This window comes from Agelaius phoeniceus, chromosome Z (genome assembly GCF_051311805.1).
Source record: "Agelaius phoeniceus isolate bAgePho1 chromosome Z, bAgePho1.hap1, whole genome shotgun sequence".
In the NCBI taxonomy this organism is placed as follows: Eukaryota; Metazoa; Chordata; class Aves; order Passeriformes; family Icteridae; genus Agelaius; species Agelaius phoeniceus.
In genome coordinates, this window is record NC_135303.1 from 5,173,714 (window position 1) to 5,196,035 (window position 22,322).

Below are 22,322 nucleotides of genomic sequence, written 5' to 3' on the forward strand. Positions count from 1 at the left end.
TCTCATTTGCAGGGCCTCTCCAGTCCATTCCTTCTCCTTTCTTCTTGTCAAATCTACTGTTTTCCCTAACACATCTGAAAATCTTTGCTGCTCCCTGCTTTTCTCCCTACAAAACCCTCTGGGGCTGTGTCTCAGCTCCAGCCAACAACCATTGTTACACAGTGCCTGCTATCATTGAGCAAAGCTTTCTCTGCCTCTCTGCAGTTTATGAACACTCTTAAAAACTGTTACCACATTTCTCTGCTCATCTTGCTTCTCCAAGCCTGTCTGAAAGGCTCTAATTGCCACAAACATTCCTTCTTCCAAATATTTAGTACACAAAAATACATTCAACAATATTCAGTACACAGCAAAGTACATCCAACTTCCACTGCAGAAGAGAGACAATCCCTGCATCTGGACAGGCTTCCTGTAAACCTAAAATGAGCTACTGCAAGGAGTGAAAACCTGTTTATTTTGCAAGTTATTAGCAGAAAATGTCCTACCTTTGAGTGCTGGGGTGTAGCAGGAGCCTTTGCACAAGTATCAAAGTCACCTGATAAGGCATCAATGGCTGCACTGTCATCCGTAGGTTTCTGCAATAATTTTAATTTTGAAGTCACAAAATGTGCAACCCAGCTTCCCACAGTCAAAATAGTGGTTCAGGAATGTATGTCTGCTTTAATTAATTATCCCTTTTCTTAAAGAAAAGCACAACTGAACTCCACACATATGTTAGAGACATCTATTTGAGGCTCCCAAGAGGCATGATTTCCTGACCATTCATAATGCAGTTGTACATAAAAACTGCATTTATTGCGAAGAGTTACTCCTCAAAAAAGTTTTACTGTCCACTACTGTTCCTGTTACTGGCTTCATTTATGAGTATTTGCAATTAATCACCCCTTAACCCTACAGTGAGGCAACTTTGAAACAAAATTAGAGCTCACAGCATGAAAAAACCCCACAGAATAAATACCATAAATATAAAAAAAGCACTCAATAAACCCCATCATAAATGTTACCTTCTTTCCTTTGTGTTTCACATCATCCTTTGCTGTTGGTTTTGCTGGTTTACTCTTGGGAAGAAAACAAAGCAGATCCTCACTCGTTTTGAACCAGACAGATTAGTTTTAAAATACAAGTATTTACATATGGCACTACTGGGTGTTCAGAGATTGCCAATAAACCTGCACCATTCTGAATGGATTTCTTCAGTAGTTTAAAGTGATTTATTAGTTCAGACTGTCCAGGTGAAAAAGAAAAAAAAACCAACAAAACAAGATCAAAGATCAAAACTTCTTCTTTTTTTTTTTGTTTGTTTTGTTTTGTTTTTTTACTTATAAGCATGTGAGGATAGAGCTACTCTCACTGAAGGATATTTACATGTTTTTTACCACAATTCAGTACAGACACTCACTTATTCCACTTGTAATCCCAAAGAGGACAGACTGGCTCAAATAGACTCAATTTCCACTGTTGCAAATAAAAACCAGGAAAGTTTTTCCTTACCTGCTCACCTGACTCCAGAAGTTTCCGATAGTCAGGTGGGATTGTTTCATCCCTCTCTCCAAGCTTGTCTCTGTGTTCAGATTTAGCCTTTTCCTGAAAGTATTTAATTTAAAAAAAACTTTATTACCCATGTTAGAAATATTAGCAATCAACAAGGCAGAGGGCATATCAGACTCAGGACAGATATCCTTTTTCACTTTAAAATTTTAAAACTACTGAGAAAACCCCCATGTATTCATTTTACTATGAAACGTGTTTCATACCTGAAAGTTTTTAAAATTACATTTATTTTTCAAGTTATGCTGCTCTGATTTTTGGCAGCATACCAGGAAGATGCCACACAGAACAACACAAGGAGGTTTTTAAGCAGACTGCTGAAGAGCATTTTTGTCATTCTTAATGCAGACATTTTAGTATGTCTTTTTTCTTTTTTCTCCAACTAAGATTCCAACCTAAACTTATTGATAGGCAGCATATGGTCATTTTGATTTTTCCCTCTAATGTACCTTACCTTAGCTATTTCAAATTACAATTTATTACTACTATTACTACTATTACACAGAATTTTATTTTCTTGTTAGCAGAAGGGCCTTTATGGGATTTTATGAAAGACTAAATGAAGACAAAACCAGCAGAAACAAGGAAGTTTAAAAAGGTGCCCGATTAAGTGAACTTGTGGTTATAAAAGTCAAAGCTTGACAAAAAGAGGGCCAGAAAATCAGTTTTAGAAACTGAGGCCCAAGAAGACACCTGAAAGATGATAAGAATAATGGCAATGAAAGGCAGTGAACTAAAATTATTTCAAATCTCCCATAACATTTCAACGCTTGCCCTCAAGTGGCTGAAGTATATTAACTAAATTATAATTTTTATATATATAATATACAGAACACACAGGTAATCCAGATGACTGAAAAGTGCTTGATATACCTATATGTAAGAGCATGGATTTTTTTCTCCAGTGACCTTACTCTTACAACATCTAAAATCCCAATGCCATATACTCCTGTGAGCATATGGGAACCATTGCAGATTCTGGTTTTTGTTTTTTGTTGTTGTTGTTGGTTTGGTTTATTCCCTCCCACCCCTTCCTTCTTCCCAACCTACTTAAGTTTCATAACGCCTTTTGTTACCTTCACTTTATCCACAACTGGTTTGTTCTCATCAGGGTCAGGTTCCCTCTGTCCCAGGGAATCAGACAGGAGATCCAAGGCTTCATCCATCTCTTTTCCTCCCTAACAAAGCAGAAACGCGTTTGTGAAAGCACATCTGCTGCAAAAATTATGTAATGCATCAATCTGCTGTAAGTACTGGCTAATGAGCTGTAGAACTTGAGTGAACAAAGAGCACTCCTGTTGTACTTGCAGTGTAGCACAATAGCTGGGGAAAAATACAGAGTATTTCTGACCTGCAGAAAACATAATTTCAAGAAGGGCTTCTGGAATTATCTCGAATGGTTTTCTTTTTTTTATATAATAAGCCTAGCTGCTGTAATGAGAACAGATCTCTGAAATAACAGGCAATTGTGTGGCAATTATTGTTTGGCAGTTACCATGGATTTTGCAATTATATACAGAAGCTGGATAGAAAAAAAAGCCCTTAAAGCCAACACAGGCAAGAAGAGCTTTATATTCCCCTCCCAAGCCAGCCTGGGAGCACTAGGGGAAGATCCCTCAGCATGGATCTACATTAAAATAAAAACCAGGATGGAAAGTTCCCCTGATATTCAAAGGGGCTCATGGTACTGCCTGTGGAACTCTGTTGAAAATGGAGTGTCCACTCATTCTTTTTTTCTCCATTTTTTTTCCCCAGGGGAACATTTTCCTTCTCTGCAGTAGCCATTTTTAGCAATTAATTATTAAATTCTGCAACAGTCCCCACTGGTCACGCTGTCCAGATCACGATGCTGCCTCTCCTCACTACTCAGCCCCTTGTTTTGGGGTAAGAACCTACAGGAGAGGTTTCTTACAGTGGCAGAAGGTGCAGGGGCTGCTGAGTGCACTGAGGAAACCGTAGCAGCAGAGATCACATCCGAGGAACTCGCGGGCTTGGCACCACCCTTGGATTTCTGGAAGAACAAGGCACACACGGGAACCAGAGAAAAACACTCATTAGACCCAAAACCACATCCAAAACACAACACCCACACAGCTGATTTCTAGGATTTAATTTTCTTGAGGAGCTTTGCTTATTTCAGATTGAAACACACCCCCCCACACATTGCAACTGTTCCTCATCTGTTTGTTCTTCCATCTCAACCACTGGGTTAAACCTCACCACAGCTGAAGTTTAAACAGGTTTAACATGACTTCAAAAGAACTAAGATTTCACCAAGCCATCTAATATTCCCAAAGTACACTCAGCTGGAAAGCAGTACTCATGCAAGCAACTGGTAAAAAGACAGGTCACATAACTAGTTTTTTGTTTGTTTGTTTGTTTTTTAAAGTCCTGCTCTTTTATTAACTTCCTACAAGAAGGATTTTAAATTTTTAGTTATTGGGTTTCATTTAAGGAACTTTATATAAAAAAAACATAGATAATGTCATGATTATTCAAACAATTTGAAAATAAAACCAGATTTCAGAAATCTAACATACCTTTACTACAGTTGATGTAGGTAATGGTGCAGGTGGTGATGGAGAACAGGAGAATCCTTCTGTCAAACCCTCTAAAAGATCATTTTCACTCATAGGCTGTCATTGGAAAGAAAAAGAAGATTATAAGTCTCTTTATCTCTTAAAAAGTAAGCAGGTAACATAGCCCATTTTTCAACTGAACACTGGTAGCCCTGCTGACATTTGGTAAGTAAGTCATGAATGAAACAGTTATTTGAAGCAATCACTTTTTTTACCTGTGACTTCTCTTCTGGTTTTGGTAGGAGTGGTTTTCCATCTTTATCCTATAAAGAAAAAAATTCCCTTGTGTTAACCCTTAAACAGCCATGCAATTCAAGCATCCTGGGAGCATTCTCTGAGCAACAGAAAGTGTTACAGGGGACAGGGACATAACCAACAGCCTCTAGAGCATCTACTACTGCTACTCAGAAATGCCACTTAAAACATCCAGGTCCTTGGGGTTTTCTTAACAGCTTTAACCAATCACAATGTATTTATTTCTAAAGTACCAGAAGCTACAGAAAGACTCCAGTGGACTAATCTCAGAATTATTAATCTGCAGGTACCTGCATCTAAACCACTTCCATGCCCATGCAGGCGTCCAATGATAGATGACAGATATTTGTGGGAACTACAAACCAGAATTTCTAGATATTATAAAAATGGCTGAACCAAAGCATCAGCATTTCAAAATGAAATGGGAGTCTCAGTTTCACCCACAAATTCTGAGGAATGAAAGGGAAGTAAGACCAAGCACATTAAATAAATTACTTTGGTTTCTGTTAATCTGTACTCTGGAGGAATTGTTTCTTCTTCTTCACCCAGTTTTTTGTGTTGTTTCTTTTTGCTTTTCTCCTGTGAAGGAAAAATAGGAATCACAGTAAGAAAAACAACTACCCATAGAAATTCACATAAGCAAGCTTCCAGCCTTCAGTCCTCTGATTCTATTCAGTCTTTCTCATTCAATCCAACCACCAAATACAACTATCACAAAAGTTAAAAGAAAGCATTTTCTCATTCCCCTGCCTGTTCCTTCCTCTGTGTATTAGAAGTAGCTCTACCTATTTCAGTGAAGCTAGCGGAGGTAAGTGAATAGGCAAGGGTCAACCAAAAACAAAAGTACCTCTGAGTCTTAATTCTTGACACTTTTGCAAATTCACTCAACAGCTGTCTGGGCTGCATGCAAAGGAAGGCTGAAGAGAGAAAATCAGTGGCCCACTTAAAAAATTATTATCCCCATACAAGTTATGCTGGGAAAATGCCAACTAAGAGAGAGGACTAAAACCAACTTTGGGAACTTCTGCTTGACAGAATTCCAGCCTCTAGAAGGGCTGTTTCTGACTTCAGCCAATTCCATCTGGTTTAGGGCGGCACATGGGGGCATTCAGTCTGTGCCTATGAACAGCATTCCCTTGGACAGGATTTCACTGACTTATTTATGGCTCCCTATTTAAATATATAAACCCTAAAAGTTTTATGCATAATTCCTAATTTAAAACCCTCATCATAAAGTTGGTTCCTTCAGAAAAAGGACCATACTGTGTGCTACCCCTGATGTGCATCTTAATTCTGCTTCAGTTCAGCAGGACACAACAAACACAGTGTTCAGAAACTGAGGGAACTACTGCACTGCAATAGTCAGAATTATTAGGAAAGTGTACTCATTGTGCTGAAATCCTTCTAATACTTCCTAAGCAGAACAGAACCGCTTTCTGTTGTACTTTACAACAGTACATTTTGTTTGTAAAAAAAGTGAAAATGTAACATCTACTGTGTTTGTGACCTGAGGAAATGCAGTAGTGCTGAAGGTAATTACATTAACAGTCTATTTTTGGAGGTCTGTTTTTTTTTCTCTACCTTAACTTTGTCCACAGCAGGCTTTTTCTCATCTGGATCAGGCTCTCTCTTTCCTAGGCTACTGGACAAGGCTTCCAGTGCTTCATCTGACACAGGACCAACCTGCATGGGTGTTGATATAGGAAAAAACAATTTTTAGTTTGAAGAAACCTGGTTTTGTCTTCTCCTGCAGTCCCTATTAGGTTCACAAACAGCATCCCCTTTAGGGCAGTAAGAGCACAGGGCACCACAGAACTATCAGTTTGGCTTCCTCTCTGGGGAAGGTCACTGACCATTCAGTTTGTGCTTGACTGTTTTTTTTTTTTTTTTTGAGGTTTTGGTTTTTTGTTTGTTTGTTTGTTTTGGATTTTTTTGGTGAATTTTTTTGTTTTGTTTTGGTTTTGGTTTTATTTTGTGAACCACTCAGCCTTTGTGGCATACCACGATGGAGGAAGAACATGCAATACTGAAATGAGGATCCTGACAACATGCTCTACCATTTCATAAATAAAACACTGAATTTTGCTTCAGCTCCAGCTGAAGGGGCTCCACTACTTACTGAAGGCACAGGAGCTGCAGACTGCACAGTGCAAGCTGTGGCACGGGGTACCACCTTATCCTCAGTGGCTTTTGCAGAAACAGAACCTGATTGCTTCTGAAACAGAACAATTTAGACTGTATTTTAGTGAATATGCTTAGAAAACATAAATGTGCCCATTAAACGGTTAATTTTTTTCTAAATACAGTACTATATGAGAAAGAAAAGTCTAAATTTAAAGGCTGAAGATGCTCAGTGAAGAGCTTAGTGCCAATACTCCTGTTCCACTAAAGGCAATGGGAAGGGTAAAGCAGGAAGAGAAGAAAATTGGTTTTTTTGAAAGAACACAACCAATACCCAATCTTAGCAAAACTGCCAGTGTCAGCTTCTCCAGTGAACCAGAAAGACTTACTTTGGATATGTTGCTGGGCTTTGGTGCTTTGGGTTGTACTGCAGGCTGTGCAGAGCAGGCAAAGTCCTTTGAAAATTCATCAACAAGATCAGATTCACTCATAGGCTGCAGAAAAAAAAACCAACCAAACAAAAAAAAACAAAACAAAACAAAAAAAAAAAACCAAACAAAAAACATGAGAGGCAGGTGACTCACTGCCTCTTTTTAATTTACTTTTTCAAGAACTCTATTACAGCTACTCATAAAGCAGGAGAACATCTGTAGTTTACTCTGAAATAACCTTTCACAATTATGTGCAACAAAACAGAATTAATTTTGCAGGGCATAAAATTAAGAAAAACACACTTCAGAATAAGTTTCTTTGTTATCATAAGTCAATATAATGTAGAGAATTGTACTTATAATATAAGACATAATATAGAGAACCAGATATATAATGTTCAAGACAGGGCTTGAACAGGAAAATGCAACCCCTTAATTAGGAAGAAAGTGCTAATATTTACTAGCAGAATTAGAGCTCCATGAAGGTTCCCTTAGCTGGGCCACTGACTGCTGAAACTCAGTTCTTTTCACTATGTGTGTTTTGGTGAATTAAAATTCAGTTTTAGTTTCCTGCTGTTTGTGATATATTACAATCTACTGATGCTATGTGAACTAGGCCTCTGCAATCCATGTATCTCTACATCCATACACCTGAAGTTCCTGGGATCCTCCAAATTGCTGTTCAAACCTAAATGTTTAAACCTTTGCTAGCAGTGATGGCCTGATTCACTTGCTACATGGAACTTAACAGCTTAAGGACAGACTCATAATGCATAAAAAGACATTTCTGAGAGAGAAATCCCTCCCTCATTCCCTTTCCCTAATTCTTTATCAAGTGTCTCAGACTTGATAAAGTCTGAGACACTTGATAAAGACATAAGGCCCCACTTGATAAAGACATAAGGCCCCACTTTTCATATTGCCTGAAATCCTCCTTCAGATACTGAATAAGAAAAGGCATTTAGGCAGTAAATTTTATTCACTAAGAGCAATGTCACTGCTTAAGGCTACACAGAGTGGAGGCCCAAAAAAAGAAAGACCAGCTGAACTCCTGAAGGAAGGAATTTGCCTTCACCAGAAATCATGGAAAAACAGCAAGTGGCTGGTGGTTCCCAGCTATTAGCACAGCTTTTAACACTGCTATTAACACAGCTTTTGGAATTTTGCTGACTTTGGTTCACTGATCTCAGTATTAGTGGTGATCCCCTGGCAGCAGGGCCTAGTTCCCCCCACAGCACAACTGCTCCCTTTTCCTCCTCATGACAGGCCCGACAGGAGTTCCCTTCTGTCCAGCTCTCAAACATCCACCACTCATGACAAGCACATGTCTGAGACCTGAAATAACAATTCTTAGAGACCAGAAGTCTTTTTTTTCCAGCACTTTGCCCACACTTTAACCCCGAACTTCAGATTTCTGCCCAGAAGGGACTTGAACTGGTCCTGACCTTCACCCTCATTTCAGGGGAGCAGAGATTCCCTTTGCTTTTCCAAATTTTGGCAGGACTCCTCAGCTCTCAAAGTGAAGCCCTCAGTTTCTTCAGTGCACAGTTCCTTTGCTTTCTTCCTGTGCCTTTAAAACTAGTCTCTTTCAGTATTTTAATCCTCTCTTGCACTTTCTAGCCACGATGGATACTCTTTGCAAAGTCCAGGTTGTTCGTGATTATGAAAATGTCCACAGCAGCTTTTTTTCCTTCTTTCCAGGAGGAAATATTCCTTTATATAAAGGAATATTCCTTTATTCCCTTATATTTGATCACTAGCAAGAGGAAACTGCCAGGAAAACAAAAGATTTTCCTGCTTCACCTCTCTCTATCCTTAACAGCTCCAACCGACCTCTAAAGAAGACTTTATACTAACTCCCCACACAGTCTTTTTTTGAGTCAGCAATAATTTTTGTAAATCTCTCCTGTCTTGAACTCTCTAAACCTTTTCCTTATATGAGCTCTTCAATCACAGGCAAGTGAATTTCAATAAAACCAACTTCCACCTGATGCTTCTCACCAGCAGGTTTTGTGCAAGGAAGTAAAACACACAAGCAGACCAAGAGACTTACATCATGGTACAGAGAGAAGTGATGACAGAGAGGGAGAAAACAGGATATCTAGCCACACTCCTACAATATTGTCAGTTTTCTAACCTTTGGTTTTTCTTCAGGCTTCGGAAATATTGGTTTTCCATCTTTATCCTAGAAGGAAATTAAGTATTATTTACATTTTTCTCTTGTTACAAGAAGCGCCATACTCTGTAATCACCAGCAAAATAAAGTAAAGTAAATTACATATTCAAGAATTAATCAGTGACAGGAATTCCCGTAACTGGGGAATTTTTACATGGCCAGATATGTAGATCAAAAAAAGCAAATGGGATGTCAGCACATTAAAAAGAGACCAAAAAGTGTTCTGCTGTTGTTTTGGTTAACTTTGAATCAATCTCCATCACTTTGGGTGACAATCCAAAAAACAAAACAAAACAAAGCAAAAAAAGTGCAAATTTCCCACCATTTTACATCAGTGTTTCAAGGTTACATTGCAAAGTGATACCGAAGAGCACTCTTGCAAAAGGATGGATTTTACAAGGCTGAGATTTAATGTCAGAAACACAAAATGTCACTCTTGGAGAAGGAATGGGTGGTTTTGCCATTTGACATTACTCACTCATCTCATGGATAAGATGAGATCTTTGCCCAGAGTGCCTGGAAAACACAGTGATACCCACAAAGGGAGACGAGAAAATAAGAAGTACAGGAATCACCAAGGAGAAAGCCATTGATTAAATACTAGTTTAATTTGTTTTCCCCATGTTCTTTCCCTCTCTGTAATGAAAGAAAGTGTCAGGCAGAGTGCCCTGCCTGCAAAGCAATGGAGATATGAAAAACTTACCAACTCTGGTGTTAACCTGTACTCTGGAGGTATTGTATCATCACGCTCTCCAGCCTTTTGTTCCTTTTTCTCTTTGGCTTTTGCCTTGAAAAGAAACAACATTAAAAAACCAAAACCACTTAAAGAAATTAAAATAAAAGCTCCCTTTACACAACTCCACTATCAGGATTCTCCTGCCTACTGTGTACAAAAGGACTGGCATCAGATGAAATTATTCTGTGTAGTAAGATACTAAAATCCCTCAATTTATTCCAATCAAATGTCTGTAGTAATATCATAATGGTTTAAGATTCAATGCCATATGTGAAAACAACTAAATTATTTTAAATCCTAAAAAACTCTGGACAGTATTCAGAGCTCTTTGTGGCAGGCACTTTTAGAATTTTTGTGTGTACAAAATTGTCAGGTTTTCTTGCACTTCAGCACTCTGATTACAGAACCCATAATTCTGTGTCTTTTTCCATCACTGGCACCAAAACAAAGTTTTTAATTCTCTGGGCCTCATTAATGAAGAAATGCATTCTGCTAAGTTATCTGAAGGCCCAGAGTGACTAAATCTGCAACACAAGAAGCTCTTTTTTAGTCAAAATTTGGCTCAGCAACAGAAGATTTTTTACTATTTCCCCATTGCTTACTTGGTTTGAGCTATAAGTGAAGACAGGAAAAAACCTTCTTTAACTATTGTTATAGACAGAGTTTGTAAAATTAAATCAAAAAGTTAAAGCTTAACATGCAAACACAGGGCAACTGTTTAAATTCTATCTGTTGTGGAAAAACAAAACTCCCAAAAGATAGTGAAGGCAAGACTCAAATTAGAAAGATAATGGAGTTGAAGGAAAAAGGAGCACACACACTGGAAGTCAAAAATCAAACAGCAAATATGTGCAAAATGAAAGCTTGCTATAAATTGTATAGAGTACAGGGAAAAAAAAACCCTAAAACAGAGCTGTATCTACCCATGAATGTATGTATGTATATATGTATGTTTGCTTCTATAAGCAAACAAATTACATGCTCATAATTTTCCAGACCACCTTACTATGTTCAACTCCACTTGTATCCACTTGGGATTCTGAATGTCTTAGATTTTCTTAATCACTGAAGGCTCACACATTCCTTAGGCCTTTGACATCAAAGTCCCTTTCTTGTTATTTTGCATATTTGTCCAGTGTCTAACAAAGAAACTCAGGATTCCACAGCCAGAGCCTGGAAGCCAGGGTAAAAAAGGAGTGAGGTGTTACCTCTGACACCTCTACAATAGGGGTAGGATCTTCTTCAGGTTCAGGTTCAGGGCCTCCAAGAGTATCAAGAAGAGCATCCATTGCATCATTGTTCATTTCCTGTATTTTGAGAAAATGTTTAAACTACTTTGTAATTTCTTTAAACTGGCATGGGTTTTTACCTCAAGTATTTTTATGTTGTATATGAAGAAAACAGCCAGCACTAGATTGGTCATTTTAGTTTGGCTTTACCCAATTAACTTAACACCAAATTACATGACAGAATTAGCACAACTTTAGTCAGACACAAGGCTTTTCTTAAGGAAAGAATGAAAAAGAAAAAGGAAATAAACCCCCCCCCCAAAAACCACAGTGTCACATGTTATCTAACACGATTCTCATATGCTTTGACTTGGCAAACTGAAAAAGTGCAAGGTCACACTTGCTCTGTTCAGAGGGAAAAAACAGAAGGTTCAAAACCGTGAGAAAGTTACATCATATCCAAGTTTTAAACACAGATCACAGAGCTAAGAAAATTTTCCTACAAATATTTCTACTCCCTCTAGTGAGAAGTACCATAGTTATTCCTCAGAATCCAGAAGGAAAATCATCTGATACACTAAAGCAAGATCTTTAAGGCACAATGGAATCTGGGCAATGGCATTTCTTGTTATTCCTATATTTTCTATAACAAAGAGGATTTACAACTGAAAATGGGAATCTTCAAGATTTTACAAGAACAAAAACACATAAGAGCAGCATATACCTGTAAATTTTAATTATAAGGTAACCAGTGAAAGAAGGATTATGAATACCTCTTTTGATTTTGTTTTCTTCTCCTTAGGAGGAACTGAGGTCTTAACTGAACTTGCTGCTTGTGCTTCCAACATTTCTTCTTCTTTATTTGGTTTCTGCAAGTGAGATGAAATTATAGGCAAATTTGCAAATATAGAAAAGAAGCAGGAAATTTTACCTACTTTAATATGAAATATTATGATGGCAGTGTCAATTTTTCCACACAATAAATGCATGCAGTGGCAAGGAAAGTGTCAGTACCTCTGTCAGATTTGTCTTCTTCTCCTGAGCAGAATCAGCACTGCAGGTGAAGTCAGATGACAGGGCCTCTGCAAGCTCATCATCCGTCATTGGCTTCTGAGCAAGGAATTGCAAACCAAGTTATGACCATGAGAAACTTCAACTATCATCATGGGCCAAGCTCAGTTTACAGCCTGAGTGTGTCCCACAATTACTCACACAGTGACCTCACTGGCACAAGTTCCTGACACAACAGAAAATAAAGGTGCTCGCCCCCACCGGTTGATTCATTCTCAGATAAGCTTTTATTTTTAGTGTGTCAGACTTCCCAACCAGCAAAATTATGCTGGCTGACAGAAATCTCTGGCCAAGTGTAGAAATACAAGTAGTCTTTGCTGAAGGCATTAAGAGAGACTCCTGCTTGCAGGAGTATCTCCCCTTTGTTATTTTAGGCCCAATATTTCTTTGTTATTTTATGCCCAATATTTCTGTAAACATTTATTTGACTCATTTCAGCTTCAGCATTGTGAAAATTCCTACAGCTTTATTAAAAACATCTGTGCCAAGCTCTATTTATTTTTATCAGTAGCTAGGTTATTTGGCATCCCACATCCCCCTGTCATTGCCTGAGACTTTTGGAGAACATGCAACGTTTATATTTTCCTAGGAATTCAGTGATAACTGGGTTATTTTCACCTGGATTACTTTCACCTTCCAGTATATTAAAAAAAAAAGTCTTACTTCATCTTGCTCATTCGGTTTCGGTGGGACCACATCTTTGCCATATCCTTTGCTCTAAAGTGAGAATTAATTTTGTAGTAAGTGGGAAATAGAAATATCCAATATTACAGAAACACATGAAGAATGTATTACTATTTAACTCACCTTCAACAGTTTAACATACTCTGGAGGGAGACTACCTTCCCGTTTGCCCAATTCTTCCAAGTATCTTGAATATATATCTTCCTGTGAAAATAATTCCCACATTAACGTTTGTGTACTGCTCTTTATCAGATATAAATTTTCTGATAGAGCCACCTACAGCGATACCACGAAAAAGAAAATGCAAACATTGACTGGGACACTCTATAGTGTCTTTCAGTACCTACTGTCATGCACATGCCTCCTCACCTGCTTCAACAGAGCTCATCATCCAGCAGAACATTCCCAGATTCCTAATTTAAGCTATTTCAGTGTCTCAGACCATAGGATGTATTGCGGAACCTACACTGCTTTTTAAACATTTATGTATTCCAACATTTTGTCATGTTTTACTGAGCCACTAAGCTTGTAATCTAATCCTTTTTATATGATTGTCCCATTCAGACTCAGAAAGTTATGCATTCTTCAACAAATTCCCTAAACTGTGTCATTTCTATATTTACAAAACCAACATTAATATGTAACTGTGCACACTCAGTTTTAACCCTTCACAGATCCTGGATCAACACAGTGAAGAGCAACTACAGATGTAATTTAGGGATGAATCTTCTAAGAAATAAGAAGAAGTGTAAAATACCGTAATTTCTGGGCCAGTGTAAACAGGAGTAGTAGGCACATCTTCCTCAGGTCCACCAAGGGTATCTATTAGGCTATCAAGTGCTGACTCATCCATACCAGGCTAAAAAAATAAGCAAACCATTACAGAGGTTACAAAGGTACACAGGGGGAAAAAAAAACTGAAGCATTTGGTGAATCTGTAGAATACTCCTAGAAACAAACTTAAAAGCTTTCTTTCAGCAGGATGTATACTTGCCCAATTTTTCAGTGAGAATGGTTCTAAACTCAGTTCTCCAGTGTCATTAACAAGGTGTTTTATTTATTTATTTTATTTATATTTTTATTTGTGTATCAGTGGATACACATATATATTCAAATATAACTGAAATAGGTAGTAACTGATTTTAAGCTTGTATAATTTTAAGCTAGCTTCTAAAGAAGTCCTATTTAACAAAACACAAATAACATACCAGTTGTTTTTCACTTCTTCCTGCAGATGGCTCTCCACCATCACACATAAACTGAGGATGTATCAGTACTTCAGCAATTACCCACTCTTTTTATTTTTTCCCAAAATTTAAGTATTTCAGAGAGAAAAGCACCCTCTGAGACATTATTACAGGGGAACCCTTTGTCTGGGGCTATGTGTACTAACCTCAGTACTTGATTTGTCAGCAGCAGCAACCACACTTGCATCAGCTGTGCCTGTCCCAGCAGCTGCACCGGCCACTGTGGACATCTCCTTGGACTTTTGCCGGAGAAGAAAAAAAGAAAAATTAAGAGATAGCTTATAACAGTGTTAAAAGAGAGACAAAACAGAATAAAACATCCAATGCTGAGGCTGTGCACAGTCAGTGTTTCTGACTCAGGAACTGGCTGGTTCTAATGCACAGCACCCAGATGTTTGGGTAGAGTGAGCTACCACCATAAAACCTCTGTTTCCAATGAGATTCTGCTATGGGAAAGAAAGCTTCCTATTTTAAGCACTCTACCTCCTTCTTTTATTCTGCCAGTGAAAGAAATCTGCAGGGCAGGAAAGACTTTGGGGCCCCTTCCAAGTCTCTTTGGAAAGCTGTCATTTACTTCTGGTAGCTCTCAGTGCACCATTAAACCGCAGCAGCCAAAGGTGCTCAAGCAAGTGGGGTGAAAACTGCTGCAGGCAGGGAGGTGGAGGGGCAACACCAGCACACAAAATGCAGACTTCTGCATTATGGACACTGCCATTTACTGCTAAAAATATGGGTGTTTTAGCAGAGCTGCAGGAGCCCTTGTGTTACCCCAGCCTTGACACGGGAAGTGTGCACACTAGAAGACCAAAACATCCACATCCTGATGCCACCACATGCTTTTCCTTCACATTTTCTCTTCATTTACCCTGTGGAAATGACCCCTCCCCAGCTTTTTTCCCCAGCCTTCCTCACTTTAATTTTTTCCAGAGCCTTGCATTCAGGGCTGACCTGCTAAATTTGGAGCCAACATTGCAGTGAGGGGGCAAGGGAAGAGCCTGACAAAGAACCAATGACTGCTGTGAAGCTACAAGGAGCTTAAAAAAAAACTGAGAGAAAAACAGAAGAGCCCCAAACACGCAGAAACAGGCCTAAAACTGTGATGTTCTTACTGTTATTTCCTTGGCCAAAAGCTTAAGCTCACTGTGATTTTTGGGGGCCCAAAAGTCTCACTTGACAATACTCAGCAAAACAATCCATAGTGATGTGGATTCCTAACACTCCCTCAATAAAATATTAAAAATTAACTTAAATAATAAAAACTGGTTGTGTTTCTACAATACCTTTGCTGTTTCTGTGGAGGTTGCTGCTGGAGGCTGGCCAGCCTGAGTTGTAATTACTTTTCCTGTGTTATTTGGTTTAGAAGCTGTTGACACAGTAGGTGTGGTTTGGTTTTTTCCCTGTGTAAGAGATAAACTATTATCACTGGATACGGAGGACTGGCTTTTTGTTTTTTCAAACTTTTTTTTTTTTTTAATGAAAGACAGAAGTAAAGTACCAGAAGAAACCCTTATTAAAAGTAAGATTAAAATGCCAGAAGAAACGCTTATTAAAAAATTCAAAGAGAGATAGAAATACAGAGATACAGACAGAGAGAGACAGAGAGGAAGGTCAAAATTATACCACTTACATCATTGGGTTCCTTTTGCTTCTCTTCAGACAGCTGTTTATTTTGAGAGTCTGCTGGCTGTCATAAAATAAAGTATTGAGATAATTTACCATTTCCACCACTCAGTGCTAAAGAACATGACCCATGCTAGTCCAAACAAGCACAAGACAGACCTAACAAGATGGTTAAGAGGACACTTCTTGGGCTGTTCTGAAGTTTATGCACAGATATGTCACTGGTCATACACCAGTTTCATGTGACACAGAAATAGCCAAGAGTTAGGCCTCTTTTTTCAAAGTTAGTAAAAGACCAAAGTGCAGCAGTTCTGCAAAGGTGAAAGGTAGGTATTTACCTTGTCTGACTGGGTGTTTTTTTCAGTTCCCGCTTGGGTTGTCGGTGCAGACTGAAATATAAACATCATTTATGCAGAGATTAATATGCATGGTTATCTGCAGAGGATCAGATTATGTAAAGGAGAAGATCAGACAGGTTCACACTTGCCAGCACACATGCTGTCTAACTGCTACACACTAATCTTGCAGTTCACAACATCCTAACAGAGGCCACCAGTGATTTAAGAGCACTCAGATGTGTGCAAACATCCACATCCACCAACACACTCATTCCTCAGACAGGGGAAGATGTTAAAATACAATAACCAGTTTGAAACCAAACCCAAATTGCCAATAGCAATTTCTGAAATAGCCTCAAATATTATTTAGATTCTATGGATTAAATGCATTATTTTTCACTAATTTATCAATAAAATAATTATAATTGCAAAGTATGTAGTTATAAAAATACATGTAGTCTTGATGGAAAAGACATTAATTACTTAGATTCAACAGCACATACACAGGGTGAGGTATGTTCAGTTAATATCCTTATATTATACAGCCGAAATTTTGTATTTTTTCTTTCCTCTGTAACCTCCTCATGCTCTTATTTTACAACAGAGCTGGACAGCCTGGCTAGGATAATATTACATGACTGCACTTCCAGGGTTTACACCTGAAAACCTTCTGCAGCCATGCCACAGAACCAATTCCTGTGATTAATTCAGTCAAAGTACAGCAAGCAATAAATTATAACAGTAAGAAGTGAAAAAGAAAAATTATAGAATTGTTATGTCTGTTGAGAAGGGAGAAACCCAGCATCCTCATCATATTTTTCTCCCTATTTTTTCTTGCTGCTTCAGCTGCACGATGAGCAAGACAGAAAGAGCCTTTCATCTGCCAAACATTCATTACCACTTAGAATCACCCAGCTTCCGCTTTCTGGCTGACCACACAGAGAAATTTGCTAAGTTTGTTTACATTTTGTTACGCAAGTATTCACACCCCCACACTGAACTGCAGACACTTGGCTGGGAAACCCTGAGCACACATTAAATGCAGATGCCTGGGCATAATCCTGGCGAAGGTCTTGAAGCTTTGAGGGACACACCTCCACACACAAAAGGGGAAACATTGATGGAGAGGGAGAAGCAAAAATTCTCAAAGTGAGAAAAAGATATTAAAGGTAAATATTTCACTTAAGGTGACAGATTCCCACCTTCTCCCTAAATTCCCTGCTTTATATTTTGTCTCGATGCCTAAAGCCTGATTAAAGCACAGTAACTCCGGTTCAGTCATGCTTTATATGCTCCCATTTGTGTGTCCTTATTAATGACAACTGCTAACTCAAAGACACACATCCATGTTTGTACCTGTACAAGAAATAATCCTGTAATGAAAGGATAATCCAAAATTTTCGTAGTTTATAAGATAAATTAAGGTTGGGTGTGTTTCTGTAACATCTATAGCAAAGAGTCAATCAGACATGAGGTGTCCTTCAGCAGCAAGATGCAAAAAATGTGACAGAAGTGCAGAGATGAAGTACAAAAAATACAGAGTTTGACTCTTCTTGCTCTGTGACTACTGTTTGCTCAGGATTCTAAGCACCCTGCTGTCAGAGTACAAATTCGGGTTTTTCTTATCTCCCTTTCAGAAGAAAACTAAATGCACCTTATTTTTGCAGGACCATAAAATACATGTACTTGCACTTCTGCCCACACCCAACAACACCTGTACAGAACATCGAATACAAAATCTCAACTTGCCAAACCGGTTATGAACAACTGGGAGTCTTCTTTTTAATACTGTAAATATTATTTTACTGAATACTTTATGCACGTTCTGTGTGAGGTATGCATCATTCACTATCCTTTTGTAATAAATTTTAAAATATGCAGAATTAACCATACTATAAATTTATGTTTGGTGAAGCTGAAGAATAAACAGACCCATATGGGCAAGGATTTGATTCAAGTCTTGCACACAAAAGCTGAGGCCACAATAAAACACATTATTATAAACACCTGCTCACACAAAGAGGCACATCAATTTAGATACTCTTTTAGCAATCACAAAGTTCAAATATAATTTTTTAAAAAATCAGACTAAAAAACAGGTAATCAAACCAACAATTTTAGTATGAGACTATCCATTCAGAGGAATTGTTCAGCCATCCTTCAAACAGAGTCAGCTGTGAGCAGCCACAGACTGAAGCCATGGCATCAGCTGTTGGCGTGCACTGAATTCCTGTGGAGAAAAAGATGTTTTTCTCTGCCTTCAACTGCCTACTTCCACCTGCACTGTGCCAGGATCCAGCAGGATGCATTTCAAACTGACTGAAATGGTCTGGAAATGAAAAACAACAATTTTTTCACTGGTTCCCTGGTTCACAGTGCAGTTGCACAAACGTGTGCGAAAGGAAGGCAGCTGAAGGGGACGTGATGGTGACAGTGGCAGTGGCAGCACCCTGTTTGCTCCAACCCTGCCAAATCCACAGAGTGCTGGCTCTACTCCCTGGTCCTCCAAAATGTCCACCTAACCTCAGGCTTTGCCCACAGAACAAGAAATTCCACATTCCTTCCCCTGCCACCATGAACTCAGGGCTTTCTCAGAGAGGGCACAACTCTGAGGGTCCACTGGAGGCAAAGGATACACACACAGAGAGAACTGAAGGTTAAGGAGGGATCCAGAGCATGTTTAAGAGCAGTGGCACACTGGAGAGACTTCAGGAAGGACAAATGAGATGTGGTTATAGCAGGCAATTGGGAAAGATCTGTTAATTTGCAAGAAGTTTAGGACTAGAAAATTGAAGTGACTCAGCAACCTTACTTCTTTTGAAAGAAGTCTACTGTCAAAAATGCAAATGACTTGTTTAATCCAGCAGGAGAAAGACATTAATAATGCAACAGACATTAAGAGAAAACATTAATTATGTTACACATGCAAATGCAGGCCACTGTTTCAAAGGGATTTGTGTTTACCAGCCTTACAGTGCTGAAGCATGCCTCTGCTACTCTATTTTTGGCTCATTTACCACATTCTTCTGAGAGTTGTTTTAAATTTCAAGTAGGGAAAGACCATAGCTGTCTGGGTTAGACCATATGGAGAACCACAGCAGTAATGAACATGACACAAATGAGTTTGCCCACAAACACAACAGGGAGGAGAAACCAGATGTTGGCAGATGCCTTCATTTGTGAGTAATGATGATGGTGCACAAATGGAAAATTTGTTTAATTGCCATTCAGCTCTGAGATGTACGTGTGCATGGAGGAAAAGGGTTTTAAAAGGCTGAGTGAAATGTAATGGCTAATGCAGAGATGGGGATGCAGGCCAGAATGAACAAGAGGAAAAGGTTATCACAAAGAAACTTCCCATTTGACAAATGAAAAAAAAAAAATCATCACTGTGAAGGTAACCAGACCTCAGCTCTGACTGTGCCAACATGCTGTAGATGCCCAAAAGGTGCCTGGCAGGGCCTCCAGCAGGGCCATTTACCTGCAGAGCTGTCTCTGCCTGCACCAGAGCACCCACAGGGACCTCTCCCACCCTCACCCCTCTATGCACCCCTTTTCTGGCATTTACACAAGGTTCAGGCAGCCCGAGCCTTTTCCACCACACAAGTCCCTGCTGGCCTGCTCTGGCATCCAGCTTTTGTTGGTTCTGCAGTTATGGCAGTGGAAAATGGAAGAGGTGGGGGGAGAAGCATTAATCATTTGTTTGAACAACACAGGTAACTCCTGTTAGGCAACGTGAGGACGATGACTCTCTCCTAACAAGCAAAGGACAGGACTGATGACACAGCCCTGACACTGAGGAAGCCCCAGTCATAAAACAAGACAGAACAAGCGTGAAGGGCAAAGGCAGGGGAGCTGTCAGACAGAGAAACACAGGAGATTAACGAGAAGATGCAACTCTACATACAGAGAAAGCTGAGGCTCATCCTGGCTTGGTTGAGTATGTGAAAAATCATCACCAGGTAAATGACCCAGCAGTTACACTGGGGGGAGCTATACACATGTCACAAAACTGACAGAGCTAAAATTTAACATTGCAATTAATTTTCTTTTTATTGCTGTTGTAAAAACCTCTGGTTGCTTCGAATAGCCCTTTTTTAAGTTTGGTGGTTTCTTTTTTTTCTTTTTTTTGACAGACGAAACTAAGCTACGATAAGAAGTATGGGTAAAGTTACTCAGTATCAAAGTGTTAAAAGTTAAATTTCATATGAAGCCATTCCATGGCATAAATTTAAGTTTGGTGGTGCTGAAGAATAAATAGGCCCACATGTTAAAAAATTAAATGCCATGGCTTTACACAAGTGCCATGCAAGCATGATTTCCTCCTGAAATTCTTACCCTAGTTTCAGATGGCTTCATAATTTGTGGTTTTGATGCATCCACAGAAGGAGACTGCTTCTAAGAGGAAAAAAAAACCAAAATTTACTTTTGTAATAAATACTTGTATCAAGCAAGCATAAAGAATCTGAATTCACTTGTTATCTGGATGAAAATGAAGAACAAATTATTTCTGAAAATGAGAGTTATTATTTGAGATCTCTTGCCTGACCTGTATTTCTACAATACATCCATGTAGAACTTTGCTGATGCCCACAGACCTTATTTAAACATTATATTTTCTCCTCTGACATGCACTGACAGCAAATTTTCCAGCAAGTACCAAGACAAACTCAAATCCTGCTCTCACACTGAAGCACATATACTTACTTTGCAGGATTCATCCACGCTTCCTTTTAATTTTTTTTTAAACAAAAATTGTGCCTTTGGATTTACTAGTTTCTTACAGAAAACATTTAATACATTTAAAGTATCCAACTCAGATACGTCAAGACAAAAAGGAGTAGTCAATATGTGAGCAGCACACGTCCCCCTCAGTGTTCCTATATATCATCTGACCTTTTTGGAACCCCACAGAGGATATGGTCTGTTCTCCTGCCTTCAGGGATGCCAATCCAAAACCACCATGGTGTGTTGCTGTTGTGGCTGTATCAAACTTCAAAGCCCAGAACATTCCAGCTGTCTCATCAATACTTTATAAAGAAGTAACACTACTCCTCTATCCCTGCTTCATGCTCCTCTGCTTAAAGGTGTATTTTGTATTTTTGCATGTGCTCAAAGCTGTATTCTATGATTCTGTGATTTGCCATCTCTGTCACAGTAACACATTAATAGGTTTAATAGGTCACATTTAAATTTACAGCACAATTTATCAATTTTTTTAACTTTTTCTCTTTTCTATCCATTTTTTTACATTGTCTCTGTTTACTGTGCTACTTGAAGTATGAAAACACACACACACAGTTTGAATTAACAGAAGCCATATTACTACTCCTAGACCCCAGGGTGGCCCTTACTTCCACATGGAAAAATTTTTAATTTCTCTAACTTTTTGCAGCACAAGGATTTCTCAGCAATAACAGAAAAGCTGTACAGAATTTAAAATACACACTATGATGACAACAGCATGGTCTCCCCACCAGCTTAGCTGGTGTCTCACACATCTCAGTAAGAGGTTTGATTGTTCCAAATATATATTATAGAGAATCTGAAGTTATCACACTGCAGAAAAGTAAAGAAATAATTGCTGCTTCCATATACCTACAGATTGACTACTTTTAAATGGGTGGAGATAAACATAGGAATGTAAAGAGCCTCCTACATCAGGGCAGAAAAATGAAGTTTTTAATAACCATTTAACCTATTTACACTACCACCATCAGGTATTTTTTCTTAATTTGCTCTTTAACAGTTTTCCTCTCCTTTTCTTTCCTCAGCAAGAAATTAATCTGAATTCCTTCTGCATGACTAACAAGTAGGTATCTGTTCTACACCTTCTTATTAGTCACCATAGTCCCTGTCTGTTTAATAATGAAAACATTTATCTGAGCCCTTCTCCCTTCCAGCCCTCAGAAAACTCCTACCAAGCCACTGTCTTAAAATGCACTGAAAAATTCTTTTTCCACATGTCCCAGCACAGCAGCATCACCACAACCTGCAAGGATGAATGAAAACTTCCCAAAATCCCATCTGCTTCTTCCTGCCCTGTCCAGCTGGAGGGCAGTGACCAGCAGAAGCAAAGAGGTGAAGAAGGGAGGTACTCATGGAGGAAGAGGAGCAGCCTGAAAATAGAAAGCAGCTCAATGCACAGATGCTGACGGGGGGCTGTGGAGGACACCAAGCCACCCTCCCTGGGGACAATCTGGGGAACAAAGCCCTGAGGAGCCAGAGGAAAGCAGGACAGGTGGGAAGAGCACAGGGACCACCACAGAGCACGTTGCTTCACTTCC

At 38.9% G+C, this 22,322-nt stretch overlaps 1 protein-coding gene across 5 annotated transcripts in view; it reads right to left on the reverse strand.

The window, feature by feature from the left end:
* Positions 1–22,322, reverse strand: part of CAST (calpastatin) — a 52,465-nt gene that overhangs the window by 3,343 nt on the left and 26,800 nt on the right. For all 5 annotated transcript variants that reach the window (XM_054653375.2, XM_077171461.1, XM_077171463.1 and 2 more), the window contains 24 exons: positions 20,374–20,433; positions 16,036–16,086; positions 15,705–15,761; positions 15,358–15,474; positions 14,224–14,316; positions 13,588–13,689; positions 12,954–13,034; positions 12,810–12,863; positions 12,090–12,185; positions 11,849–11,944; positions 11,055–11,153; positions 9,814–9,897; positions 9,072–9,119; positions 6,893–6,997; positions 6,502–6,597; positions 5,964–6,065; positions 4,878–4,961; positions 4,343–4,390; positions 4,089–4,184; positions 3,461–3,559; positions 2,625–2,726; positions 1,492–1,584; positions 1,005–1,058; positions 486–575 (listed from right to left, as the gene is read on the reverse strand). In XM_054653375.2, the coding sequence (XP_054509350.2) occupies positions 486–575; positions 1,005–1,058; positions 1,492–1,584; positions 2,625–2,726; positions 3,461–3,559; positions 4,089–4,184; positions 4,343–4,390; positions 4,878–4,961; positions 5,964–6,065; positions 6,502–6,597; positions 6,893–6,997; positions 9,072–9,119; positions 9,814–9,897; positions 11,055–11,153; positions 11,849–11,944; positions 12,090–12,185; positions 12,810–12,863; positions 12,954–13,034; positions 13,588–13,689; positions 14,224–14,316; positions 15,358–15,474; positions 15,705–15,761; positions 16,036–16,086; positions 20,374–20,433 (2,007 nt within the window). The remainder of the gene's footprint in view (positions 1–485; positions 576–1,004; positions 1,059–1,491; positions 1,585–2,624; positions 2,727–3,460; positions 3,560–4,088; positions 4,185–4,342; positions 4,391–4,877; positions 4,962–5,963; positions 6,066–6,501; positions 6,598–6,892; positions 6,998–9,071; positions 9,120–9,813; positions 9,898–11,054; positions 11,154–11,848; positions 11,945–12,089; positions 12,186–12,809; positions 12,864–12,953; positions 13,035–13,587; positions 13,690–14,223; positions 14,317–15,357; positions 15,475–15,704; positions 15,762–16,035; positions 16,087–20,373; positions 20,434–22,322) is intronic.